The sequence below is a fragment of the Wyeomyia smithii genome, chromosome 2 (genome assembly GCF_029784165.1).
Source record: "Wyeomyia smithii strain HCP4-BCI-WySm-NY-G18 chromosome 2, ASM2978416v1, whole genome shotgun sequence".
In the NCBI taxonomy this organism is placed as follows: Eukaryota; Metazoa; Arthropoda; class Insecta; order Diptera; family Culicidae; genus Wyeomyia; species Wyeomyia smithii.
In genome coordinates this window covers 189,455,766-189,480,749 of record NC_073695.1, presented here as the reverse complement: position 1 = coordinate 189,480,749, position 24,984 = coordinate 189,455,766, and the positions used below count along the sequence as shown (strand labels likewise).

General features: G+C 40.6%; 2 protein-coding genes across 4 annotated transcripts in view; one reads left to right on the top strand and one right to left on the bottom strand.

The window, feature by feature from the left end:
• Positions 1–7,167, top strand: part of LOC129725365 (uncharacterized) — a 29,918-nt gene extending 22,751 nt beyond the window's left edge. For all 3 annotated transcript variants that reach the window (XM_055681125.1, XM_055681126.1, XM_055681124.1), the window contains exons 3-4: positions 4,735–4,865; positions 6,199–7,167. In XM_055681125.1, coding sequence (XP_055537100.1) covers positions 4,735–4,865; positions 6,199–6,348 — 281 coding nt within the window. In that variant the 3' untranslated portion in view covers positions 6,349–7,167. The remainder of the gene's footprint in view (positions 1–4,734; positions 4,866–6,198) is intronic.
• A 4,106-nt stretch (positions 7,168–11,273) lies between these two features.
• Positions 11,274–16,673, bottom strand: LOC129720280 (uncharacterized). Its single transcript, XM_055671738.1, has one exon. The coding sequence runs from the start codon at positions 16,671–16,673 to the stop codon at positions 11,274–11,276; it is 5,400 nt and encodes a 1,799-aa protein (XP_055527713.1).
• Positions 16,674–24,984: the final 8,311 nt, after the last annotated feature.

The following is a 24,984-nucleotide window of genomic DNA, read 5'->3' as shown; positions in this document are numbered from 1 at the left end:
TAAATATCGAATAAAATTATAAAGTTTTGGAGTTTGCACTTTGTAGTTATTCGAAATATAAAAGGTTATGTTCGTAGCTTGTACTGATAGACAAAGCCAAAGCCTCGGTGCTACGTTCCGATTTGGAACTCGACATTCTGTTTATTATACACAGACTTCGCAGCCAACTGTTAAAGTGTACAGGACAATTGCGGGGCTAGCACTACGATCCTACTGACACTAACAGTCTCTCCCGAGCCGAGACTCGAACCTACGACGAATGGCTTGTTAGGCCAGCATCGTACCTCGAGACCATCTGGGAGATTGTACTGATAGAATCAGTTCTAAAAAAAAGTGGAAGAGGTTGTTTATAAGAAACGACCGCAAGGTTAACGTAGAATTACGACAGCCTGTCTTATGTCAATAATTTTTTGCAATAGCTTTGGGAATACACTCGATTAGGGTTAATCATTTTAATGGTGTGAAGCGATATATTTTTCCGTATATGTTTCGTATATTATTTTTGCTTTAAAGGAATGGTATGAGATAGCTGGAAAACATTCTGTCGAGCCGGACCGATAGAACTCTCATGAAGGCAACAAAATTGAATTGTGTCGTGTTGCGCGGCTTGGAAGGAAAAAATGTTTCCTTCCCCGTGTCGCATGGAAGCAGATTGTTGCGTGTTTGATACTGCCGACGGTAGACATTAGTATGAAGGTGGAAATTCTGATGCGATGTCAAGCAATAACCGTCTTCTTCAAGACGTTACATCCTTGTAAATCAAGGGTTATGAATTTCCTAAAACTCAGCACCGTGAGCATAACTTGCTGAACTTTTCTGTTTGAAATCGGATTTGTTTCGCATATACCGCTTGTGATGCACAGTATCAATGAATCGTAATACACATCACACTGCTGCGCAATTGCAGCAGCATCAAACTGCAATCAAAGTTGCAGTTTACTAATAACCATTCATTATGCTCTTCCAAATACATTTAGCAGCCTTGAAAAAGGCTGGTTGCTGCAGTTGCAAATTTCATTCAACTATCGCATAAATCGTCAGTTGAATTCAAAACTGGCACAACTCAAAATTTTGCAGTTTTGAGTTATTGATGGCAAACGATGCGAAATCTAGTTAAGTTTCATCTCACAAAGACCCGTTTTAAAATTCACTATACACTCAGAAACATAAATAGATGTGCCTTTATTGCACAAATCTAAAATATCCCTGGGAAGACAGAAAAATGAGGATACATTTCTTATAACTTGCTTATTACATGCACATGATAGACCCAAACAAGTTCAATAAATATGGGAAATCTTTAAATTAGAATTTTTCACGAAAATGAAAAAAGAAAATTTTGACGCAAATTTTCAAACGCGTTTTTCTCGAAACTATGAATTTTGAGTTGTGCCAGTATTGAATTCAACTGACAAAATGCTTCATGGTCCAGATAGCGCGCAATATCCGCTCTGACATAGATTTTTTGCACGTTGTGGAATGGGATAACTGACAAAAAAAATTTCCAGTTATGCCATTCTACAACGTTCGAAAAAAAGAGGATGGGCTACACTGCTCACTGTTTGTCGGTATATAAGCGAAATTTGAGCGTGAAAGCGCATTATTTTATCGTCAACTGTGTACCTACCTGCCAACAAATGTATCATCATTGAGATGGCACCTGAGGCAAGCAACAAGGGAACCAGAAAATTTGTCACAACAGGTCAAACCTCGTTGTAAGGAGAAACATTTTCGGTTGCTTACCGTTTGGCGGATTACAACAAACGTTCTACTATTACACTTGCCGCAAAGTTCAGACCACCGTACGTTTCCTGCTCCAAGTAAATTGTTACATTCCTCTCGTGAACCTATTGTTGCCTGAGAAAGGCAACAATATAACATGTATCTAGTGTTGCAGGGCTTGAAGGAAGAAGGGTCGCAATTATGCTGTGATGTCAAAGCAATAACCTTCTAACCGTTACATCCTTGTGAATGAACTGTTATAAATTTTCTAAAACGGACTCAGCACCGTGAGCAGAACTTGCTGAACTTTTCTGCTTGGAATCGGATTTGTTTCGCATATACCGCTTGTGATGCACAGTATCAATGAATCGTAATATACATCACACTGCTGCGCAATTGCAGTAGCATCAAATTGCAATCAAAGTTGCAGTTTAGTAATAACCATTCATTATGCTCTTCCAATTACATTTAGTAGCCTTGAGAAAGGCTGGTTGCTGCAGTTGCAAATTTCATTCATATAGCATAAATGCTTCATGGTCCAGATAGCGTGCGATATCCGCTCTGACATAGATTTTTCGCACGTTGTGGAATGGGATAACTGCAAAAATAGGTGTGACTAAAGTCGCATTGGAGCAGATTGTTGCGTGTTTGATACTGCCGACGGTAGACATGAGTATGGAGGTGAAAATTCTGCTGTGATGTCGAACTATAACCGTTTGGTTTAAGACGCAATAGCGTAAGTGCTGCATTTCTGTTATCTGCTGCCATCCAGCACTAGCACAAGTATATATTACAACCGGCCACCAACACATTCTTGAGGCAATGTTGAATTTTTCTTGTCTTGCGAATGCTGAAATTAGCGGTTTTCCGTCTATTACACATGATGAAAAATCTTAACTACCGTAAACTGGGGTGACTTTGATCACTTTTTTGATTGTATCTCAAATATTTTCAGAATATACTGAAAACAATATTTTTCGATATTTTTAAAATAAGTACTGGCATGCATTAAAAAAGATTCAGTCACTACTTCGAAAGTTTAGCAACAATTTTGCTGTTTTTAAATATGCTCTAAAAATTTTACACCAATCATCATTCCGGGGTGACTTTGATCACTTCATTGTTTTGATGAATTTGGTGTAACACTTTGCTACTTTCACTAAATTGAACAGTCTTAAACGACTCAAACGAGTTTATGAATATGAAAAGCAATTTTTGGCCATTCACATTCAACGTGAACAGTTTATAATGGCGAATGTACAAGATTCATACAAAATTTTTAGAGTATATATGAATGACAACAAACTGAGAGAGAAGGTGGTCTAAAATCATCAAAAACTAGTCTACGAGGAATATGACTTATGAAATTGTCAAAATTTGCATGTTACTTCACGTCTTGGGTTTTTGTTAAGAGGAAATATATAATACGCTGTGGAGAATATTGGGATTCAATATTGCCTTCGAGGAAAAATTTTCAAAAATAACAATAAAATGTATTGTTATAATATTTGTTCATCTTAAGAACTAATCTGGGAACAAAATAAAAAAACTTTACGTATTGCAACTTGTTGTTTTGAATCTGCTTGAACCGATTGTTTGTATGCAACAAAAATCGCCAAAAATACACTTTATTTTCAATTAATATTTTAGCATGAAAAACACTCTTTAAATAGCAGCAAATGCATGAATAGTAGCAATGCGAACATATATCCACGCAATCAGTGAAAATTACGACAAGTCCCAAGCACTACGAGCGCTTTTTTACCACATTTTCAAAAAAGAGGTACAGTGATCAAAGTCACCCCGGTGATCAAAGTCACCCCAGTTTACGGTGCTTCAATCACATAATTGTGGAGCACCAACAGGTGCTATTATATTTGACAACAGTTACAAACTGGCAAGTTTGTTCAATTATCATCATTTCGGATAACCATTCGCCGATGATTCTAGTTCTCCCGTTTTCTTTAATAGAATTGCCTGCCATTTCCAATGATTCTGCAGCTAAAGAAAACTCCATAACAGCCGCCAGATAGTCAGGTGCTTAAGTATCAACGCGACCAGCGCGATCAGCCAGAAATTGAAACCCGGTTTTTCTTTCTTCTTCACGATCAACAACCAACGTCCGTGTGGTATCGGCACAATCATGGAATGAATTATACATAAAACACAAAGCGCGCATTCTTAGTCAACTAGGTATATTCTGTCGTCCTTGTTAGTGAAGGAAGCATTGTGCGACCAATCAGAGGTCGACATTTGCGTTTCGACAAGGCTTGACAATTTTCAATAGTACAATCGTTCGAACAATCAGATTACAACTTTCTGCATTTGAACGTGTGCTTGGTTGATTTTCCAATTGATTACTGCAAAAATGACGAAAATCGGTTGGAAACTGACTGAGCTTAAAACGGTTGAAAATGGACAATTTTTGTGACGCTCTCGATGTTTTTGGTTTTTGAAATTGGATCCCTGTAATGAAATTGGTCCCCTGTATATGTTGCCGTTAGACGTAATTCTACGTCAAAAACTTCTCGACCTTCATGGACAACCGGGTAGGAGTGATCTTTCCAGCACGACGAATAACAAATGAATTACTAAGAAAAACGGACTCGTTTGTACGGGTCAAATGCATAAAGAAACACAAATGAAGGGATTTCTAACAACCAGGGTTGCCACATTCAAATTTCTATTTTCCTTTGTAAATCTGTATCTGTAACCAAAACAGTTATCACAAAATTTGTAAATTTGTACTTTCTGGTGAAAGTACAAATTTACAAATGGCGTCTTTTTTACGCGGGTTCTTTTCATGCGTTTTTTCAAATGGGATCCTTCCACAATAACGCGGATTATTTTCACGGGATTTAGAAGATTATTATTGTACGCGGTATCAAATAAGCTCAATTTAAATAAATCTAATCTAATCTTTTAAACGGGGTACAATCAACCGCATAGAAAAAGACTTGTTTTGTTCCCTCTATATTCTGGGTGAGTAATTTTTTTTATCTTAATTTACAGGTGATGAAGTCCTCAAGGTGCTGCACAAATCCGTTGGACCTTTCACTGAACCGCAGAATGTGACAATCGTTGAGAAGTTCACCGCCGGCGAAGGCGAAAGCATAACATTCACACAATTCAATACTTCGCGGGTAAGTTACTGTTGCACTCTCTCTATATGACGGGGCAGCGCGAATAATCAATAATGCAAGGCAAATTATCTAATCAAGATGCGCACCGCTAATGGTGATTATGATCGAGTTGAATATGACTAATTCAAGCGGCTAATTGTGATGATGAAAAGTGAAAACTGTTGCGAAGCTAATGCAAATCGCAGACTCCACCGGCCTCCACGGGTGATTAAAAGCAGCAATTTACCCTTCCGGTACGCGATCATCCCCACCATTAGCTCCCTCCATCACCGTTAGTGCAATTCCATATTTGTCTATGGGACGACGGTGGAATGCTTTTTCCTGCATCCAGTCCTGATTAGTCTGCAATTTTTTCTATAATCCAACAGCTCGAAGTTTAATTGATTGCTGATTGAGCGTGTTGGATGGGTGGAATTTGTTGGAGCACAAATTGCCAAAGCTCTTTCTGGATTGAATGGATGGTCATAAATGTAGCGTTATGTGGAGCTCTCTCTCGTGCTGACGCGACGGACGTCGTCCGCTGCACTCTAGAATGTGTTTCAATGGGCAACTGTGCAGTAGTAAGTTGATTGCCAGTCCGGTTGATGTACTGCCCGGCCGGCGTTAGCTGCTCTATTATACAACAGTCAACTTGGGGTAAAACGGATCGTATTTCATTAGGCTAACAAGTACTCGGCATTAAATTTCCAAAGAATCTTAACTTCAACCTAAAATCTCGCATACCAATTAATTTAAAATTCACAGCTTTCTCCAAGAGTTATAACCTAGTCATCACTTGTTATATCTCTGACATTGAAACTAATCGTAGATAAATTGTGGTAACAATTAGTTTACCCCAATAGCCTAACATTTAGTTTACAATGGTTTTGTTGTGAACAAGCCTAACTAACCGGTCGAGGTACATCGAGCAGAGTGAGAAAAAAAAACAGTCACAGAGGATTTGCTTGCTGACGTTCGGTGGTTCATTTTTTACACTCAATTTAGCCAGACCGCAGAGTAAATTTGTACAATCTAATGAATTAAAAACACATACACCCGATTTATTACGTGCTGCCGTGGCTGTCGCACGCATGCCAAAGCAATCCATGTTTTCGTTCGTGACCTCTATCGACTTCGTTTAATGTTGCTTTTCCCGCCGAACGCCCACTTACGCGTCCAGTCGTGCCGTCCGATCATGAGTAGGGCAAGGACTGCCTGCATGGGATTAGATTCGCTAGCGGTGCCCTTCCCAAACAAACATTTTTGTTTCAAGATATTCTTAGAAACTCTTTTAATCTGTACCTATTACAACTATTTGTTATTCACATTCTAAAATTGTTATGAACACTTTTAGGTCCTCCTGTACTTCCGTGAGATGGTGCTCGATTTCAACCCGAAAAACTTCTACATCAAGCTGAATCTGTACAACATCACAAACCTCCGGCTGCAGAGAACAGTTTTCGGCTATCGATCGAATACGGCGAAAAGGCGAAATGCTCTGTAGATAGCTTACAACGACACATAGGACAACGCATAATGCAACCTAGCGCTTAAGTAACATGACGTTTTCCGTTTTCCAACGAATAGTCTGCAGCTAGCAGATCCACAAAGCCAAAAATATTGTATCTTCTATCGTTCATATCATAGTTTATCAGACGAACTCAACCGTAGAGAGATAAGTGTTTTCAGAGAAACTTTGTACAAAATATTCTTTAATACTGAAGCAATCCGATTCAGGGCGACGCGAGAAAATCATACCGTCATACCTCAACCTCATTCGAAGGAGTCGCGGACAATTAACACAATCCGCCACAAATGGAAACTGATTCGAGCAGACAATACACAAACCGATATTTTAACAAATACTCACATAGGTGTACTTAAGGTCGTAATACGAGCCGTGACAAATCCCACTGAAAGAAACAGTTATGAAAATAAGCATGTTGGCTATACCAATTATGTCAATCAGTCGCTAATGACAATCATGGCAAGGCAGGCTTTCCTCCCGTAAATAGCCCCAGAGCTGGTACGTATTATCAGACGTATAATGTATAGGGGAAATGCTAAAGGCGAAACGAAAGTGAATATTATGCATTATTGGTAAGTGCTGGGGGTGTGCAAAACCAAATAACTTACCATTGAAAAGCGACGTCAGCTATTGCGACACCCTTCGGGCAGGCATTCCGGATGTCAGGTTTTGCGTTATGATGTCAGATCGTGTTGGTTATGCAATTCACTGGTAGATTGTATATTTTTGTTTATCTGTTAAGTTATTAAGCAAATAAATGGAACGACCAGATATCGGTCGGAGTTATCGACGTAAGCCCTATTTTAGCTTGTTTTTATTACTAAGCCTTGAATGCATTTACGTGGAAGTATCAATGACTGTTATTTGGCGTATTACCATGCGAGGCTATCTTATTGATTTTCCACGCTATTTATCAATAATTCTCATTTATAATTGGGAGCATTTCGAGAGCAAGAATTTTACACTTTTTAGTGATTGGAATTTCTTACGATGAGATAAACTGTTCATACTTCTTATGGTTGTATTTATTTGTGCATACATTACAGGTATACAGACAAGCGGGTATAGTTTTGATGAATTTTTTGACATTTTTTTCGGAGAATTCCGCCATTACAATAAGTGCATTAGTTTTGAGTTTTTGACACAGAATTCATTTAAATTTTCTTCGGTCTTCGATTTCGATAACTACCCTTCGTTCAGTTAGTAGTTGAATCTCGTAAACCAATTTTTAATGTACTTGCCAACTGGTAATTTCTTTAATTTCAAAACTAAGATAGGATTATCGCATGAATTGGTTTTGTTGTGCATTTTTAGATGAAAATAATATTACATGTTGAGCTCTAAATATGGTGTTTCATTAACGATCACCTTTTGAGCAAAACGAAGGCGTAGGAGTGAACCAAATTCAACCGGCTGATATAACATGCAAACTGCCAAAGATGTGTTCTACCCTAGTATAATAGTTTTAGTCGCCCTTGAACAATCATATATCTTTTTTCAACTATGTCGGTGTTCGATACTTTTGAAAAACAAAAATTCGTTCCATATTAATTATCCATGAATATGATTCAATTTCTGGTAAAAGCATTAGTACTTAGTCGAATATTAATTTATGTACGCTGATTATATCAGAGGACTAGAAAATGATTTCTATTCAAAATTATTTACTAACAGTATAAATAATCACTGTGTGCAATTTCCTTTCATTAGACATTAGACATTTCAAAATTTTATGCATTCTATAATGACAATGACTGCATGACATCGGGATGAAGTTTTTATTATTATACTTGCTGACCCGCAGACTCCCGCCCATTTTTCTTGATTCCACATACTTTTATAGATTGACCTTGTCGAAAGGCAAATCGTTTGAAATGATGGGTTCAATAGGAATGAGAACATCCTCACCCTTGAGTTTGTCTTAAGGAATCATTGCTTGTTATTCTTTGGTTTTTGAATGCTTTGCGACCAATCTGGTCTGATTACATAATTTTTGATTGGTAGTGCTTTCTCAGCATGATCTGTTGGATAGCTGGTCTCTGAGCATCATCCTGATAATGAAAATATCCACATTGGGTAGTCAAAGTTAATTTTTTTTCATCAAATTTCTGGATAACTTGAAAAACATGTTCAACACTTAACTTTTTTACCTTTCTATATGCGTTTTATGCACAGAAGAGCATAAAACCCAAGTGGATTCCCTGCGGTATTCCAGACGTAGTACCGTGGCACTATACCATGGAAATCATCATCGTGTCTGGAAAAATCCTGTTCAAAGTTTGGCTAAGCAGTGGACGGTTATTAGTAGCGATTTCAACGTGTTGATCGTGTATTGTCTTCTGGTTGACCACACCGATGAATATCTAGAAGAAAATCTGGATACGTGTCACTTGAACCTCCACGAGGTGTCAATCGGATTACGGGCAACCTTAGTGGAGACCGGGTGACTAACTTTTCAACCAAAGTTTTCAAGGAAGGGGGGTTGTACGCGGTTGGGTCTTCACTATTTATTTTTTATTTATTATTTATTTTTTTGGCATTCCGTCATAATGACCTGGTCTGATTCACAAAGTTTCTTCAATTCACTCGGTTATTAGCTGCCGCTCTCAAATCCTTGGGACACCGTTTACTCTCTGTCAGATCTAGCTCCACCTGGTCTACCCATCTTGCCCGCTGCGCCCCTGGTGGTCTTCTTCCTACCGGGTTCGAAGCAAACACCATCTTCGCAGGGTAGTTGTCCGGCATTCTTGCAACGTATCCGTCCAGCTTTAGCCACCTTCGGAATACTGGGTTCACCGTAGAGTTGCGCGAGCTCATGGTTCATTCTTCGCCTCCATATTCCGTTCTCCTGCACGCCGTCAAAGATAGTTCCTAGTACCCGTCGTTCGAAAACTCCCAGCACTCGCAGGTCCTTCTCAAGCATTGTCCACCCGTGAAGCCCGTAGAGAACAACCGGTCTTATAAGCATTTTGTACAGGTGACACCTCGTACGGGTGCTTTGTCTGTTCGACCGCATTTGCTTGTGAAGCCCATAGTAGGCACGACTTCCGCTGATAATACGCCTCCGGATCTTTCGGCTGGTATCATTGTCCTTAATAACCAGTGAGCTAAGATAGACAAACTCATAGACTACCACGAACTCATCGCCGTTGATCGTAATGCTACTGCCTAGGCGTTGTCGCTTGGCTTCGGTTCCGCCGGCTAGCATATACCTTGTTTTAGACGTATTTACCTGCAACTCAATCCTCGCTGCTTCCCGTTTCAGTCTGGTGTACTGTTCTGCCACCGCCGCAGTTGTTCTGCCGACAATGTCCATGTCATCAGCAAAGCAAACGAATTGACTGGATTTGTTTAGAATCGTACCCCGCGCACAGTGGAGCGACTCCATACAAATGCTGGCCAAGCAAAAAAATGCCTTCAAATTATGGAAAATACATGGTTTTTATGTAATTTTGGGACGCTGAGTCCGAATTTGATATTATTTTTGCATGAAAATGCATATTTTTGATGCCAGTGGAATTTCAATGTTTTTTTATATATATTATATGAGGAAAATTTAACTTCGGTTCCAATGTTTTGCAAAATAAAATGCATGATGCTGGAAAGACTTTCATATGCAATAAAAAAAAAACATAAAAATATCATTCAGTTATAAAGAAAATAAAAAAAATATTAATTGAAAAATATGCTTCGTGTTGAAAATCACCTATGTCTTTTTTTTAAAGTTACTTTTTTCATCGAACTGTAACTTTTTTCATCGCATTCATCTTTTTATTCACTTCTACCTTCATTTTCATATTTGTGTTCATTTTCAATACAGTTTAAATACATTCAAGAAAAGTTTCCAAAATGCAGTTTCTAAAGTCAAAATAATAAACCACTATTTGCATTGTAGAAATTAGCAGGCGATTTATTATGTCTTGATTTGAGTTTACACGATTATTTTTACATGTGACTGGTATGATACAAACTTAAAACACGGTTTTGGTACTCAGTGCTGGTGATCCAAAACATAAACAATTATTAGTTTTTGATACTGCGTTAAAAACAGAATATAGATGAGTTCAACTTGTAAATATGAAAATAGTGTGATCAATTATACTGAAACATGTTTGAAAACGTTGTTATTATCGAACTATGGCGAGCCATTTGTTTTTCTGTTGACGGTTTGCAGTGTACAATTTTAATTTACATTTATAAAATCCGATATGTGCCGAACACTCGTTGTTTCTCTTCGAAAGAAGAGTACTCTGCGCAACTCTGCGCAGGATCGGACTAGATGCATTTGTTGGGGCTGCAGTGGACTGTGACTGCGCCGGTCGGTAAACGTTGCTTGCGTTCCCAGCGGGAACCAAGCCGGATGGGAGCAGGACCCTTTCGTTCCTTCCCAGGAGGGCAACTAGATTGGCCGGACTCCTTTGATCGGCTTCGCCTCATGAAGCCGCGACGTGATTGGCCTGGACTAGCCCACTTGGCTAGCAGCAATCAAACTCGAAGATATGAGCCTTGAAAAAGACTCTCAAAAAACTCTTCAATTTCAATTAACTCTTACGGGTGGAGACAGAGGACAGAATGTTCGGCGGTCAGGTGCAAACACAGAACTACTGTTTACACGAATTTATTCATTTTTCTCTTCTTCTTATTCTTAATATCTATTCTTCGCGTTAAAGTTCTTCGCGGTGACGCAACTTTGCCCACCGATGCTACTGCTACTGCAGCTACTGTTATTGCTGCTATTGTTCTCCTTTCACTGTCTGCTTTCTACTGCTTATCGTATCGCGGTTGGAAAAATACTAATAAATGCTGCCGCATCTGTTGCTCTTTTATATCATTCCGCAGTGCTAAAGTATACAAAGGGGCGGGGCTGAATCTCACACCGCTGTTTACCTACTGCGACGCAATTAGTGGATATAAAGCGTTCGCTCGCTGCCACTCTGTCGCTTCAGTTCGAACAGGTTGGACTGAACATTCTCCCCCAGGCAAGAAGTGGAAATTGCAGAAGAAGACTCATTATCAGCTATCGGCAAAGGCGCAAGTTTGTGTATCGGCCTTTGAAACGTACCCGTTTTTGTCTGGACATCAACCACTCTTACCAAATCGTCGGCTCCAGGATAAACCTTCACAACACGTCCCAGTCTCCAGCATTGAGGGGGAAGATTATCTTCCTTTAGCACGACAATCATTCCAGGTCGAATGTTGTTCCTTTTGTTGGTCCACTTTCCACTTACTTGCAGCTCGGTGACATACTCCTTAGACCGTCGCTTCCAAAAGTGTTCGCGCAACTGCTGTATGCGCTGCCAGTGCGATAGTCGATTGGTCGGAAGATGCATCAATGATGGTTCGGGAATAGCCAAAAGTGGACGGTTTATGATGAAATGTCCAGGAGTTAGCACTTCCGGTTCCGTTGGGTCGCTTGATAAGGAATACAATGGTCTCGAATTCAGTATTGCTTCAATCTGACATAACAGGGTGGAAAGTCCGAAGAGTGTCAATGAAGTAGATTGATACACTTTCTTTAGTACTGTCTTTACGCTCTTCACTCCAGCTTCCCAAAGCCCACCAAAGTGTGGCGCGTTTGGGGGTATCGTTCTCCAGTCAATCTGCTTCGCTTGACAGTACTCGAAGATCTTGTTCTGGGTGGCTTCCTCCTTGAAGAGTAGATACAGATCCCGCAAAGCTGATCTTGCACCGATGAAATTTGTTCCGTTGTCGCTGAACACTTCCTTCGGAAAGCCTCGCCGGGATACGAAGCGCTGAAATGAGGCCAGGAATGAATCTGCTGACAAATCTTCCACTGCTTCCAGATGCATGGCCTTCGTGACCATGCATACAAAGACACAGATGTAACCCTTTATTGAAGTGGCTTTCCGTCCAGGTTGCTTCACGTAGATTGGACCTGCAAAGTCAAGTCCAACTCTCTCAAAGGCTGGTGCAGAGGTGACACGGTATGACGGCAAATCCCCCATTTGTTGATCGATCGTAGTAGGCTTCATTCGGAAGCAAGTGACACAACCTCTCAACACCTTTCTGATGGTAGATCTTGCGTTGATCAACCAAAACTGTTGTCGTAGAAGATATTGAACGCTGCTGCATCCAGTGTGGAGATTCTCGCGATGTATATCGGCGATTAAACCACGAACGATGGGACTCTTGTCAGGTAATATCAACTGATGTTTCACTTCGAATGGTAGATCAGAATGGCTAAGTCGACCACCCACTCGCAGTAGATCATTGTGCAGAAACGGTTTCAAGTTATTTAGACGATGGTTGAACTCTCCTGACCTAATGCACTCGATCTCCTTGGAGAACTCCTGATGCTGGACAGCTCCAACGATAAAATGCAATGCCGTTCGAAGTTCTGGTAAGGTGAGGTACGCTGAAAGCAACCGGTCTTCCTTCTTCTTTCTAGTATTCGATATGAAGCGTAGCACGTATGCCAAAATCCGCTGCGTTTTCCGGAAGGAGCTATTCTTTGTCAAGAGTGGGAATTCTTCGTAGTTCATCACTGGCAAAGCTGCCAGCTGGACCCTCAACTCTGGAATCTCGACATCCGTAAGAGTAATTGGTTTCTCTTCTTGGTAGTCGACGGTACGCAAAAAGTGAGGTCCATTCCACCAGAGGTCATTTTCTGCTAATTCCTTGGCAGCTTGTCCTCGTGACACACTGTCCGCTGGATTCTGGTCGGTCCGAACGTACTTCCAGACAATATGCTTGTGGGACGTAATCTCTGCAACTCTGTGGCGAACAAACACTTGAAGACTATCAAGTGGCTTTCGTAGCCATGCCAGTACAACCTGACTATCAGACCACAATATCGTAGACGTGAAGTTCATTTCTAATGCTTCTTTAACCTTACTATTTAACCTTGTTAGAAGTCGAGCGGCTAGTAACTCTTTTCTCGGAATCGTCACAGGTGTGATCGGTGCTATTTTAGACTTCGCGCTGACTAGCCTCAATGATGCTCTGCCATCAGGAAAAATCGACCTCACGTATACGCAAGCACCGTATGCCTTCTGGGAGGCATCGGCGAACCCATGAAGCTCGTAGTGGATAGCTTCGCTTGATATAACTTGGCGTGGAATCCGAATCTGCTCACAAGATGGCAGCGATGTCAAAAAGCTTTCCCATTGGTACAAAAGGCCATCGTCCAACGGATCGTCCCATTTCAGCTTACAAATCCATAGATTTTGCATCAGAATCTTCGCCACTACTACCACAGGAGAAATAAGACCAAGAGGATCGAAAATCTTGGCGATTTCGGACAGAACTTGTCGCTTTGTTGGTTCTTTGATCTTCTCTGGAGATTGCGATCGGAACAGGAATTCATCAGTAGAAGGGTTCCACATTAAACCCAATGTTTTTATAATGTCGTTGATACCGCTGTCACCAAGTGGAACGCATCGCTCTCTGTCTTCATTGGGAATAGGATCCAAAAGGCTATCATCGTTGGAAGACCACTTGTGTAGATGCATCCCACCGGATTTCAGTAGGCCTATCAGTTGGTCCCGAAGTTCACACGCTTCTCCATAATCGTCGGAACCAAACAGTGCATCATCGATGTAGAAATTCCTTTCCACGATCATCGCTGCGAGAGGAAATCTGTGTCGTTCATCGCGAGCTAATTGAAGAAGAGCCCGCGTTGCCAAGAATGGGGCCGCCGCTGTACCATATGTCACTGTTGATAACTCGAGGACTCGCAGAGGATCTTGAGGGGACTTCCGCCAGAAAATCCGCTGTAATGGAGTGAAGGCGGGGTCGATCAGCATCTGACGATACATTTTTGATACGTCTGCACTCAAAACGTATCGAAACTTTCGAAAGCGAAGAATTATGGACAGCAAATCGCTCTGCACTGTAGCACCGACCATCATCACGTCATTAAGTGATAATCCAAACACCTTGGCCGATGCGTTGAACACAACTCGACATTTGGTAGTCGTTTTTGAGGGACGTAAAACAGCATGATGAGGAAGATAAAACTTCAATATTCCAGGGGGGTCATCATGCTCCTTGATCTCGTGGCAATGCCCAAGAGTCTCGTACTCATCCAAGAAGGCGTCGTACTGGACTTTCAAATCTGGGTTACGTTGTAGCTTCGATTCCAACATGTAAAATCTCCGCAAGGCCATAGAACGAGAATCTGCCAGCTGGGGAGCGTTGTCCTTCAGCGGTAGATGGAGGATAAAACGACCACTGTCGTCTCGACGATATGTTGCAGTGAAGTGTGCTTCGCACTGCTCCTTCTCGCTCGAAGGAACCATCTCTGGTGAAACGCTTTCCACTTCCCAAAATTTATGCATAAGCTCTTCCATTGGATCGACGCTAACAGCGCAGGAGTTCATCGCAAGGTTTGAACAGGACCTCTCGAGCAGCTTACCACCCACTAACCATCCCAGTTGGGAGTCATGAAGGCTAGGTAGGTCGTCGTTTAGTTTAAAGCACCCTGGTTTCATTATATCATAGAACCAGTCCATGCCAATAAGCAAATCAATTTGGCTGGGTTCATGGAACGACGGATCAGCCAGTTTTAGACCTTGTGGCAGTTCCCAATTGTCCAAATTTATCTTCACCGATGGAATGCGACCGGTGATTTTCGGTGAGACCAAGCAATTCACGAGGAATGAGTAGTCATTACATCTAGAGCGGACATTTATGGTGCATTTTTGTTTTATAGTTGATCTCACACTGCCAATGCCTGTTATCGGGACACTTACTTCTTCCACTTTAATCCCAAGAGTAGCGACCAATGATTGCGTTACAAAACTCACTTGGGATCCGCAGTCTAACAGGGCTTTGCACAAACGAGAGCGCTGATGTTGATCATCCACTTGAACAAGGGCGGTTAGTAAGATCACCTGACTCGCCAAATTCATCGGGTTGTTAGTGTGTACTGCCGTAACCAATGGCTGGGTCTCCGGTTTCTTATTGGACTCCGGTGCTTTACTGGAGCCAGGTATTCCAATCGCAGAATTTGGGTTAGACTGCGAATGCTTCTCTTCACTGCTCTCACTCGAAGGCCTCGTCGAGCTGGCATTACCCTCCAAGTGCAACAATGTATGATGCTTCTTGTTGCACCTAAAGCAAGACTTCTTCGATGGACAGTTCTTCACGCTGTGTCCACGCCTCAAGCAGTTAAAACAGATGTTCCTCTCTTTAACTTTGGACAGCCGTTCACTCGTGGAAAGGCTGTTAAACGACGAACACTTGAACGTAGGATGTCTTTCTCCACACATCTCACAATGTGGATCCGATGTCGAAGAGGCCGTTACGGTGTTGGCCTTCGAAACTGCAAATTTCCCTGTTAGTTGTTTGGCTGTTCCTCGCTGGGACCGAGATTCTTCGTTTGAACCCTGACATCTCTCCAGAACTGAGACGCGGTCCTTCAAAAACTTGATGGTGTTTTCGTAGGTGGGAAGCTCGCCTCGCTTTATTGTTGATTCCCACTCTTTCTTCGTTGTCGCATCCAAAGAACGAGCGACAAGATGAACGACAATTAGCTCCGACACACCTGTGAATTGCTGGTTGAGGAACTTGAGATTCTCCACGTGACCGCTAATACTTTCGACCAGTGTTCTCAGATCGGCATAATCATCCTTCGGTATTTTCTTTGTTCCGAGTAAGCCAGCGATGTGAATGTCGATCATTCGCCTTTTATCCTCGAAACGCTCCTCTAAAAGTTTCCAGGCGTGTTCGTAGTTCCCGTCGCTAATCGTCTTCACATCGATAAGCCCCATTGCGTCACCAACGAGAGCCTTCTCAAGATGGTACAGCTTTATGCGTGGTGCTTCGTTGGTACGGTCCACGGCGTCGCGAAACATGATTTTAAATTTTTCCCAGTTCTCGTATCTTCCGTCAAACGTGGGAATCGCACGAGGAAGGGACTGCTGGATTACCACCGGTTGCTGATTCCCAGTGACTGGGGCCATTTGTTGGAGCTGATTCTGTGGAGGTGCTGTCAGATTCCCGAGCCAGGTTTCGAGAATAGTTGATACCTCTTCATGTAACGCTTCAAAACTCAAGTACTTTGCATCCTGCTCTTCTCGTTTGTTGATTGGAAGACTGGCCATAACTTGCTGATGTAACTGGTGATATTCGGTGTATGCGGTTTCCACCTTCTTGATATAGACCTTTACTTGAGCAGGAGTTAGTTCAGTCTGATCCGCTTCGGCTCGAGCCAAGATGTTCTTGATTCGAGTGACATTCCCTTGAGCCATTCCACGCATGTGGACCAGCGTATTCAATGCAGCTTCTGCCTCTTCATTGCCCTTATTGGTTTTGGCTGGCGTATGCAACGTCGTCATTTTCACACTTCACTTTTAGTCTCTTTGATTGTTTAACTTTCACTTATGAGTTCTTTGAGTGTTTTTAGCGTTGTTTCACTTTCAATCTCCGTGTTTGCCTCCGACCTCCAACATCCATCCCACACTCCGATGTAACAGTTCGCAATCGCCGGGTGACGAATCAAAAGATGAACCGAATACGCTCACGGTTGAGTATCCGGTTCGAAGGACCAAAAATATGTTGGGGCTGCAGTGGACTGTGACTGCGCCGGTCGGTAAACGTTGCTTGCGTTCCCAGCGGGAACCAAGCCGGATGGGAGCAGGACCCTTTCGTTCCTTCCCAGGCGGGCAACTAGATTGGCCGGACTCCTTTGATCGGCTTCGCCTCATGAAGCCGCGACGTGATTGGCCTGGACTAGCCCACTTGGCTAGCAGCAATCAAACTCGAAGATATGAGCCTTGAAAAAGACTCTCAAAAAACTCTTCAATTTCAATTAACTCTTACGGGTGGAGACAGAGGACAGAATGTTCGGCGGTCAGGTGCAAACACAGAACTACTGTTTACACGAATTTATTCATTTTTCTCTTCTTCTTATTCTTAATATCTATTCTTCGCGTTAAAGTTCTTCGCGGTGACGCAACTTTGCCCACCGATGCTACTGCTACTGCAGCTACTGTTATTGCTGCTATTGTTCTCCTTTCACTGTCTGCTTTCTACTGCTTATCGTATCGCGGTTGGAAAAATACTAATAAATGCTGCCGCATCTGTTGCTCTTTTATATCATTCCGCAGTGCTAAAGTATACAAAGGGGCGGGGCTGAATCTCACACCGCTGTTTACCTACTGCGACGCAATTAGTGGATATAAAGCGTTCGCTCGCTGCCACTCTGTCGCTTCAGTTCGAACAGGTTGGACTGAACACATTTGAAAGCACTTTTTTCAAGCTATCTTTTAAAACTAGTGCCAATAGTGCCAAACCCTGCCGTCCAAATTATAAACGCTGTTTTATGCAAAAAGTACGTAATTTTGACGTAGAACTACGTTTTTCTTTAGCCTACCACATAGGGATGTAAATAGGAAAACTATTAACGAAAAGGGGACGAAATATGTCCCTTTTTAAATGCTTATAAATCGGTTAGTTTTCAACCGATTTCCTTCATTTTTGCAGCAATTGTTTGGAAAATTATACACGCATCCACCCAAATGTAGAAAATTGTTGATTGATTATGCAAACTATTGTACTATTGATAATTGTCAAGCCTTGTTTAAACGAAAATTACGTCCTGTGATTGGTCCTTATATAATTGCTTCCCAAGCACGGTCGACAGAATCATATACCTTGCAATTGCAGCGACAAGTTGTCAACAGCAGTCGTCCTTCCTTAGCAGCAGCAGTAGCCCTGTGGTTGGTCACCACGTCTCAGGAGCAGCGCGGTTCTTCTCAGCGTGTGTCGCCAGACTGCCATTGTTCCCCCGTGTTAGGGCAGCATGAAGATCGTCATCACCAAATCCAATTTTGAACAGCAAAATGCCTTTTTTCAAGACAAATAAACAAGTCATTGAAAGTTAATAATTCTAGCAGTTACATCTGTCGCGGCCGTCTAATTTACAGAAGGTGAAATAGCTTCCACAGTGCATGTTGGCCGTGTATCTTAACTCCCCCACTGTTGGGGCAGCACAAAGGTTGCGATCAGCAACCGATTTTGAACAGCAAAATGCCTTTTTTCAAGGCAAATAAACAAGTAATTGAAGGGTGAAAATTTCCTAGCATCAACACAAGCAAACATTCTTCGCGGGATCCTAGCAATCAAATTCTGTTGTAGTTTATTTAGTTAATACCCCCACTGTTGGGACAGCACAAAGGCTGCGATCAACATAACCGATTTTGAATAACAAACTGCCCTGTTAGAACGCATTCACAAAGGCAGTTAATTCGAATATGCAGTACTGATATAAAGTCGATTCTATCAATCAGCATGAACAGAATTGCGTCGTCTCTTAACTGCTCAGTTGCAACATGATGCAACACGCGACAGCGACCAAACGAAATCGCTTGCTTGATATTACAAGCCGTAATACGATAGGGGTAATATCGTTGCGTGTGTGAGAGCACCATCGGTGTTTACTAGCTGGATACAAAAATCAAACAATGTGACAACTGAACTGAAAGGCGTGGCCTATTACGTAGCACCCTTCGGCTATAAAAGAGTGTTTCTGGGAAAACTAGCTACATTCATTAGTCGGAAGGTGAGCTGGATGGACCGTCCACAACGTTGACAGCAGTAGAAGCAGATACAGCACTCAGAAGTAACAGCGGGTTGCGCCTGTGGCTGCCTTCAAATTAAATAAATCACTTGCACTGGGGTTGGTCACCATGTCTCAGTAGCAGCGCGGTTCTTCTTAGCGTGTCTCGCCAGACTGCCATTATTCCGCCATTATTGGGGCAGCATAAAGATTGCTATCTGCTAATCCAATTTTGAACAGCAAAATGCCTTTTTCAAGGCAAATAACAAGTCATTTAAAAGTTAATAATTTTTGACAGCTAAAGCGAGCAATCTGTGCTGGATAGTAGCAATTTAAATCTGTAGCAGCCGTCTAATTTACAGAATGTGAAACAGCTTTTACAGCTCGTGTTTTCAGTGTCTTTATTACCCCACTATTGAGGCAGCACAAAGCAAGCATTAGTAGACTTTATGACTCATTGATGAAACACCTACAACAATGCATTTGTTAATAGTGTGCGTAGTTCTACGTCAGTTATGCGGTCGTGTCTTGGATACAACCTCCTACTTTTTTGATTCCGCCTAATTTTTTTGAAGATTGCAATGAGATTATGCATTATCGAATGATGAGGATTTATTCTCCACTATTTTATAGACAACTTTTCCTTAGGCGTCATCAAGATTCAAGTTACCCTTGAGGCTCCAGCAAATTTCGCAACATTGCATTTTTTTTTCAAAAAAAAACGCTTAAAAACGCTGACTCAGTACACTTTGAAAAATCATAGAAAATTCAAAGTCTATTGTATTACTCTAAAAATTTGGATTCTAACACTTCAATAGTATACAACTATATGAAAAATATAATTGAAATGAAATTCGCATTTCCAATTTTGGGTCGATGGCTGGCGATTCCCCACTGTGCCGCGTGTTGATGTCTGCTCGATTCATTACACCCTGGAGCGAAATGTTGAATAGCAGGCAGGAGAGATCATCACCCCATCGAAGTTCCCTGCGGGTTTCAAATGGACCCAACAATCCACCCGAAGTCCGCACACAGCACTGCGTCCCATTCAGCGTATCCTTTATCAGTCTAATCAGCTTCCCCGGAAGGCCGTTTACGTTCATGACCTTTCATAGCTCTTTTCGGTCGATAGTGTCATCGCGACTTTGAAGCCGATGAATAGGTGGTGCGTGCGGGTTCTGTTATCGCGGCATTTCTGGAGGATCTGCTGTATGGTAAAGATTTGGTCCGTCGCAGATCGTCCTTCCACGAAGCCGGCTAACTTTCCACAAATCTGTTGGCTAGGGGTGAGAGGCGGCGGAAAATGATTTGGGAAAGCACTTTGTTGACGGAATTCAGGACGGTGATCGCACGATAGTTCACACGTCCAATTTGTCGCCTTTCTTATAGATAGGGCAGATAACCCCATCCTTTCACTCCTCCGGTAGCTGTTCTGTATCCCAAATACTTGCAATCAGCCGGTGCAACAGGTGACCAGCTTCTCCGGGCCAATCTTAATAAACTCCGCTTCGAGGCCATCCTTTCCAGCCGATTTATTATTTTTCAGCTGCTTGATTGAACTTCGCCTATCGTTGGGGCTGGCAGGTCTTCCACGTTTGTCGTACTGCCTGGACGCCATTCAGGTGTTCTGTCGAAGTGCTGCTTCCACCTTTCGGTCACCTTACTATCGTCCGTCAGAATACTACCACCTTTATCCCGGCACATTTCGGCTCGCGGCACAAAGTCTCTACGGGATGCGTGGAGTTTCTGGTAGAACTTTCGCGTTTCCTGAGAATGGTGCAGCTATTCTAGCTCTGCAAACTCCTCCTCCTTTAGGCGGCACCTCTTCTCCCGGAAAATTTGGGTTTGCTGCATCTTCTTCTGTCTTTGTCTTTCCACATGCCGACGAGTAGCACTACGCATCTTAGCAGCATTCTCCTCATCCATCACTTTCCTACATTCGTCATCGAGCCACTCTTTCCGTTGGATTCGTCCCACATGACCGATGACGTTTTCCGCTACGCCGTTGATGGCTGTTTCAATTGTGTTCCTACAGTGCTCGAGAGGGCCTTCCTTCAGCTGGTCCTCTTCTGGCAGCGCAGCTTCGAGTGAGTGCGCGTAGTTTTCAGCGACGCAAGGTTGTTTCAGTTGCGCGAGATCTAACCGGAGCGGGCGTCGGTACCGAATCTCGTCCATCTCTCGCTGTCCCCAGCTCATGCGTGTTGCCGCAGCTCTGGTAGATGGCATGGCCATCCCGGAATGTCGCTATGGAGAACCTAGGCGAACGAAAGAGGATGATGATTATAGGAAACTCGGAAATTTGAAATGTAAGGACTCTGCTGGAACCGACTTGTGCAACACGTGAATTCCGGCAGTTGATCCTATTACAAATACTTCATGCAGCGTCAAAGTAGAAGGAGAAATAATTTAAGTGCTAATATAGAAACAGATGAAGTGTGTTATTAGATGGGGGCCGATCAGTGACCGTATATACGTGTTAAGAATTCAAGGCAAATTCTTCCTTTACAGTCTAACCAATGTGTACGTATCTTCTAAAAAGTAATACGATGAGAAGATGCAGGAGTTCTATGAGAAAAGCTTTACATTACAGATTACAGAAAGAGGTTGGAAAGGAAGACTTTTCCGCCCTGTAATTGGTAAAGAAAGCTTCCACTCCTCTACACACGACAATGGTCTAAGGTATATCAATTTTGCTGCAGGCAGAAGCATGGTTATCTGAAGTACTTATTTCAAACAATACAGGATTAAGAACGTTTTGATAGCTCAACAAGGAAGATACAGTTTAACATCGGTTATGAACTGGAAGAGTGATTGCAGAGTACTCGCAAAAAGTTTAAGAGCAGATCGATGAACGTGTTGGAGGAGACCTGAACGAACAGTGGCGACATATCCACAGTACGATCAGCACCACAGCGCGAAAAGTGTTGGGTACAACTGCGACAACCATGTCCAATTGGTTTGATGCTGAAAGCCAGCGAACGACGGATGAGAAGAACTGCGTCACAGTTTAAATGTTGTCAACAGCTGTGATACGTCAAAACGGAGGGAGATATCGAGCAGCTATAGGTCCGCTAAAAAGGGCGCCAGAAGGAACGTGAGCAATGGGAGCGTTCCTTGCAGAGGCACAGGGTTGTGCTGTTGAACGGTGAATTCATTTGAAATAGCCGAGGAGCCTATTTACCTGGGTATGAAGTTAGCCGAAGGATAACAAGACGGATAGTAGCCGCAAAACAGGGCCTTCAAAAGGTTGCGTAACCAACTAACGTTCCGCAGCTTGCGAAACCGTACAAAAATTAGACTCTACACAACCCTGATTCTCCCAGTGTCCCTCTATGACCATGAAGCATGGACACTGGAATAGGCTAATCGGCAAGCTCTTGGGGTTTTTGAGCGTGGGATCCTACGTTCAATCCTTGGTGGTAAACTAGAAAATAGTGTTGGGTTCAGACGCATGAACCATGAAGTGTACCAAGTATAAAAAGCGGCGGCATAATCAAGCGAACAAACCAGGACAGGCTTCGGTAAGTATGTACCTAAAATACCGAAAAAACGACCAGCAAAGGCTACATTTACCAGTAACCCCACTAAAGGCCGTTGACTTCGGGGTAGACCTTGCACTGGTTAGATACGTGCTGTCGATAAAAGCGAAAAAAATCAGCCCCGAAGTCTAATGTAGTTGACCTAAAGAGATTATAGCTTTTAAACCACTCCTGTGAAACTAACGTCAAAGTGTCGCATAGTAATTGCTCACCGGGTTCGTCCCTCCAACGTCATGTTTACGGGATAACCCATCTCTGGGGCCATCCACATACCACGTCGACAGCTTGTGGCGGGGGGGTTACAAAAAAAAATTTATGGGCATATGTCCACGGGGGGAGGGGGCGGGGGTTCAAAATCGTTAAAAATCTGTCCACGTGGTATGTGGATGGCCCCTCTCTGAAAAATGCTGATGGCTAGAGGCACCAAAGTTCACAGGAATGTGTAAAAAGCTATAATCTCTCATTTTCACCAATTTAAGCTTTAGGGCCACATCTATGATAGTCCTGTCGCCACAAAAGTAAAGTAAAGTCAAGTAAAGTAAAGTAAAGTAAAGTAAAGTAAAGTAAAGTAAAGTAAAGTAAAGTAAAGTAAAGTAAAGTAAAGTAAAGTAAAGTAAAGTAAAGTAAAGTAAAGTAAAGTAAAGTAAAGTAAAGTAAAGTAAAGTAAAGTAAAGTAAAGTAAAGTAAAGTAAAGTAAAGTAAAGTAATGTAAAGTAAAGTAAAGTAAAGTAAAGTAAAGTAAAGTAAAGTAAAGTAAAGTAAAGTAAAGTAAAGTAAAGTAAAGTAAAGTAAAGTAAAGTAAAGTAAAGTAAAGTAAAGTAAAGTAAAGTAAAGTAAAGTAAAGTAAAGTAAAGTAAAGTAAAGTAAAGTAAAGTAAAGTAAAGTAAAGTAAAGTAAAGTAAAGTAAAGTAAAGTAAAGTAAAGTAAAGTAAAGTAAAGTAAAGTAAAGTAAAGTAAAGTAAAGTAAAGTAAAGTAAAGTAAAGTAAAGTAAAGTAAAGTAAAGTAAAGTAAAGTAAAGTAAAGTAAAGTAAAGTAAAGTAAAGTAAAGTAAAGTAAAGTAAAGTAAAGTAAAGTAAAGTAAAGTAAAGTAAAGTAAAGTAAAGTAAAGTAAAGTAAAGTAAAGTAAAGTAAAGTAAAGTAAAGTAAAGTAAAGTAAAGTAAAGTAAAGTAAAGTAAAGTAAAGTAAAGTAAAGTAAAGTAAAGTAAAGTAAAGTAAAGTAAAGTAAAGTAAAGTAAAGTAAAGTAAAGTAAAGTAAAGTAAAGTAAAGTAAAGTAAAGTAAAGTAAAGTAAAGTAAAGTAAAGTAAAGTAAAGTAAAGTAAAGTAAAGTAAAGTAAAGTAAAGTAAAGTAAAGTAAAGTAAAGTAAAGTAAAGTAAAGTAAAGTAAAGTAAAGTAAAGTAAAGTAAAGTAAAGTAAAGTAAAGTAAAGTAAAGTAAAGTAAAGTAAAGTAAAGTAAAGTAAAGTAAAGTAAAGTAAAGTAAAGTAAAGTAAAGTAAAGTAAAGTAAAGTAAAGTAAAGTAAAGTAAAGTAAAGTAAAGTAAAGTAAAGTAAAGTAAAGTAAAGTAAAGTAAAGTAAAGTAAAGTAAAGTAAAGTAAAGTAAAGTAAAGTAAAGTAAAGTAAAGTAAAGTAAAGTAAAGTAAAGTAAAGTAAAGTAAAGTAAAGTAAAGTAAAGTAAAGTAAAGTAAAGTAAAGTAAAGTAAAGTAAAGTAAAGTAAAGTAAAGTAAAGTAAAGTAAAGTAAAGTAAAGTAAAGTAAAGTAAAGTAAAGTAAAGTAAAGTAAAGTAAAGTAAAGTAAAGTAAAGTAAAGTAAAGTAAAGTAAAGTAAAGTAAAGTAAAGTAAAGTAAAGTAAAGTAAAGTAAAGTAAAGTAAAGTAAAGTAAAGTAAAGTAAAGTAAAGTAAAGTAAAGTAAAGTAAAGTAAAGTAAAGTAAAGTAAAGTAAAGTAAAGTAAAGTAAAGTAAAGTAAAGTAAAGTAAAGTAAAGTAAAGTAAAGTAAAGTAAAGTAAAGTAAAGTAAAGTAAAGTAAAGTAAAGTAAAGTAAAGTAAAGTAAAGTAAAGTAAAGTAAAGTAAAGTAAAGTAAAGTAAAGTAAAGTAAAGTAAAGTAAAGTAAAGTAAAGTAAAGTAAAGTAAAGTAAAGTAAAGTAAAGTAAAGTAAAGTAAAGTAAAGTAAAGTAAAGTAAAGTGAAGTAAAGTAAAGTAAAGTAAAGTAAAGTAAAGTAAAGTAAAGTAAAGTAAAGTAAAGTAAAGTAAAGTAAAGTAAAGTAAAGTAAAGTAAAGTAAAGTAAAGTAAAGTAAAGTAAAGTAAAGTAAAGTAAAGTAAAGTAAAATAAAGTAAAGTAAAGTAAAGTAAAGTAAAGTAAAGTAAAGTAAAGTAAAGTAAAGTAAAGTAAAGTAAAGTAAAGTAAAGTAAAGTAAAGTAAAGTAAAGTAAAGTAAAGTAAAGTAAAGTAAAGTAAAGTAAAGTAAAGTAAAGTAAAGTAAAGTAAAGTAAAGTAAAGTAAAGTGAAGTAAAGTGAAGTAAAGTAAAGTAAAGTAAAGTAAAGTAAAGT